Source organism: Camellia sinensis, unplaced genomic scaffold (assembly GCF_055761805.1).
Source record: "Camellia sinensis isolate YWXY unplaced genomic scaffold, ASM5576180v1 Unanchor1, whole genome shotgun sequence".
NCBI lineage: Eukaryota > Viridiplantae > Streptophyta > Magnoliopsida > Ericales > Theaceae > Camellia > Camellia sinensis.
This window is the reverse complement of record NW_028128987.1, coordinates 2,715,770-2,719,592: the sequence shown is the minus strand read 5'-3', so window position 1 is coordinate 2,719,592 and position 3,823 is coordinate 2,715,770. Positions and strand designations below refer to the sequence as shown.

The 3,823-nt window shown below is 41.7% G+C and overlaps 1 protein-coding gene across 1 annotated transcript; it reads left to right on the top strand.

The window, feature by feature from the left end:
* Nucleotides 1-1,359: 1,359 nt before the first annotated feature.
* LOC114279285 (uncharacterized) lies at nucleotides 1,360-2,952 on the top strand. The gene has a single exon (XM_028221510.2). It carries the CDS (start codon nucleotides 1,360-1,362, stop codon nucleotides 2,950-2,952), a length of 1,593 nt encoding a protein of 530 aa, XP_028077311.2.
* The last annotated feature ends 871 nt before the right edge of the window (nucleotides 2,953-3,823 follow it).

The window sequence follows — 3,823 nt, the reverse complement described above, 5'->3', positions numbered from 1 at the left end:
TCAGAATAAAATCCTGTTATCCCTTGTATTAGGATTAAACTATGTTGTGACGTTGTGTGTGAACTCGTAGTTTTATTTTGTCGTTGGACTTTGGCTTTGTAAGAACTTAAAAGTTCCTAACTAGTAGTTAAAATTTTATCTAGCAAGTTATTGTTATTTAAAATCTTATGACGTTTCAAAAAAAATTTTTGGGGCGTCACAGCGTGGTATCAGAGCCTAGGTTTGAACCTTTGGGCCATGGGTAGTAGTTTATTATTTTTACAATTAAGAAAACCTTAAGTTAATTTGTAATTCTCGGTGACCTAACTAAGTTAGAACCTTTTTATTTGTATGATGCCAGGGTCATCAGACATTAACTCTAACGAGGAAAATTCGGTGGAAAACTATGACATAGAATCTGATCCAAGTGAAAACGTGGAAATGCCTATAGAAGACTATGAATCTGAGCCTGAGCTTGACCCTGAACCTGATCCTGAACTTGAGCCTGAACCTGAGTCCGAAGAAGTTGAAGAAGTTGTACCAATATACAACCCCCCGGAGGTTATTGTGATTGAGTTAGACACTGAGGACGAGTCTATGGAAGGCAATACCGAGGGGAACCCTGGAGATATAGGAGCCACGTTTGAGGGTTGGGATGTGCAAAACGGGTTGCAGATTGGCTCTTTTGTATATGTCAGACTTTATCCCCTCGAAGGTTGTGCTTGGAAAAATTAGAGTTGGGTGGGCACCTATATCGGACCTATCCAGATTCTAAGACAAGAGACTCCCTGGGTATATCAATTAGGCCCTTTCCCGGATGGTTTCACTGAAAGAGTGGGTGACCTTTTTGACTTTTGGAGCCTTCAATATATCATGCCCAACCCAAGCAGAATTGTGAGGAGAGATGGGTCAGTGGACTTCAGAGACTGGAGGACCTATCGGGAGGAGCCGGTGCTGCTGCTAGGGCATCCTGTGTGCGAAACTGCTATCTTCGTAAGGGTGCTATGGCGATTCATGGGACTTTTCCAAGCCGCATGGGAGCCGGAAGCCTTGGTGTGGAGAGACTTTCCTTGGCTATTTTAAGGGGTCTTAAGGGAACTATAAACTAGGCTAACTGATTGTTTTGTATGCTCACATGTAAAAGAAATTGCCTAGTTTAGAATTGTGAGTGTAGGAGTTAACTCGGATTGTAGGGGCTATCTCTTGCCCGTAGTATGTTATTTAATCTTTTCCTTTGTTCTATTTGTATTTTGCTAATTGTAGCTTATCTAATCTAATTAATGAAGTCTTTTTTTTTTTTTTCTGTCCTTGCACATAAGTATAATAATAATACTGATAATAAATAAGTGAATAAATCACAAGAAAATCCCGTCATGCAGAATGGCTGGACGAACAAGAAATAATAACAACGGTAATGGCGATGAAGTGCCTGATGGCGATGTTGCTCGAATTATACGCGCGATTGCTGATAGGGTAGGCAATATACCACCCCGAAACCAAGATCAAAACAAATCGGAGATGATAGCAAAATTTGAAAAGCTACGTCCCCACAAATTCCTTGGTGGATCAAACCCCCATGAAGCTAAAGCTTGGTTAAGACAAATTAAGAAGTTGCTAAATACTTCCGACATCCGAAATGAACAAGATAGAGTGACTATAGCGGCATTTCAAATGGAAGGGGAAGCAGATCATTGGTGGGAAATGATCAAAAGTACTCGACAAGTAGAGACATTAACTTGGAGACAGTTCGAAGACCTGTTCATGGAAAAGTATTTTCCTAACTCGCTAAGACAAGAAATGATTCAAGAGTTTCTTCAACTGAAACAAGGAAAAATGTCAGTCGCTCAATATGCGAACCGTTTTGAAGCTCTTTCATGGTATGCTGCAGCCATAGTAGCAAATGAAGGGGATAAGGTTAGGCGATTTGAATGGGGTTTGGGCACAAACATTAGAGGAAAATTGATCGTAGTACAACTCGCCACTTATGCCCAAATGGTAGATCGAGCTTTAATTGTGGAACGAGAGTTAGCAGATTCTGAACGCATTCGAAATCAGCGATCAAGGAACAACTACCAACCACGCGGAGGAGGCCCAGTCCGCAACACCAGAAACCATCCTGCACCAGCACCTTATGCCAGAGGAATGCAACAGCAACAAAGGCAGAATCGAGGAAACCAGCAAGGAGGAAACTTTGTAAATGAGTGGAAAGGAAGATGTTTCAGATGTGGTCAACAGGGGCATCGTCGAAGTGAGTGTCCTCAAGGTGGGGAGTATTTTATGGATCAGCGAGGGGCACAACAATACAACAAATACCAACCTGGGCAAGGTTCTAAGCCTACTCAAAATACTCAGACCAACAAGGGGCGGCCACAAGCCTCTAGGAATGCAGGCCGACCAAGAACACAACCACAAGGAGCTGGAAATGGGAAGAAACCAGGAGAGACTAACCAACAAGCAGTAGGGAGAATGTATGCTCTCCAAGAAGAAGAAGATGTTGATAACCCATCAGTGATTCAAGGTATGTTAATCCTTATGAATTCTTGGGTTATAGTATTATTTGATTCTGGAGCTTCGCATTCTTTTATATCCACTGCATGTGTGACAAGTTTGGGTTTAAAGCCAGAAGCATTAGAGATAGCTATGAGTGTCGCTTCACCCTTAGGAGGTCAAACCCGAGTAAGTCTAGTATGTAAATCTTGCGAGCTAGAAATCTCTGGTTTACATTTGATCTGTGATCTAAGAGTTATGGATATGTCGGATTTTGACGTCATCCTAGGAATGGACTGGTTGTCAGTTCATCGAGCCATTATTGATTGTTACTGTAAGACAGTGACAGCATCCTCTCTTAACGGCACGAAAGTCCAATTTAAAGGGGATAGACAAGATTCTCTAACTCCAACGTGTCGCAAGTCGCGATGGCATGATCAACTAACTGGATGGTTGGCGAGCCTAATTTTGGAAGACGAAAATTGAGAGGATCTAGGATTACCCCATGTGGTGTGCGAGTACGCTGACGTTTTCCCTGACGAATTACCAGGATTACCTCCAAAACGAGATGTAGATTTCATGATTGAGCTTCAACCTGGGACTTCACCGATTTCAATAGCACCACATCGTATGGCGCCAGCTGAACTTCGAGAATTGAAGGAACAGTTGCAAGAACTGTTGAATAAAAAGTTCATCAGACCAAGCACGTCCCCTTGGGGAGCGCCAGCATTATTCGCAAAGAAGAAGGATGGAACCTTAAGATTGTGCATCGATTATCGACAACTAAATCGAGCCACCATTAAAAATCAATATCCCTTACCCAGAATTGATGACTTGTTTGATCAATTAAGAGGTTCAAAATGTTTTTCCAAAATTGACCTTAGGTCGGGATATCACCAACTTCGTGTTAGAGGAGAAGATATACCCAAAACCGCGTTTCGAACCCGTTATGGCCACTATGAGTTTGTGGTAATGCCATTTGGTTTGACGAATGCTCCTGGGGTATTCATGAGTTTAATGAACAAAATCTTTACCCCCTATTTGGACCAATTTGTGGTAGTATTCATTGACGATATTTTGATATACTCACGATCGGAGGAAGATCACGAGCAACATCTGAGGACCGTTTTGCAAATTCTAAGAGAAAACCAATTGTATGCTAAAGCTAGCAAATGTGAATTTTGGCTAAAGGAAGTAAAGTTCTTAGGTCATGTTGTATCTGAATCAGGGATATCAGTGGATCCTGCTAAAGTAGAAGCAATGATGGGGTGGAAACAACCTAAGAATACGTTTGAGATTCGTAGTTTCTTGGGATTAGCAGGTTATTATAGGAGATTCATTCAGGATTTCTCCAAAT

Coding starts and splice junctions, on each gene's coding strand:
- LOC114279285 (XM_028221510.2), top strand. CDS start 1,360: ATGGCTGGACGAACAAGAAATAATAACAACGGTAATGGCGATGAAGTG.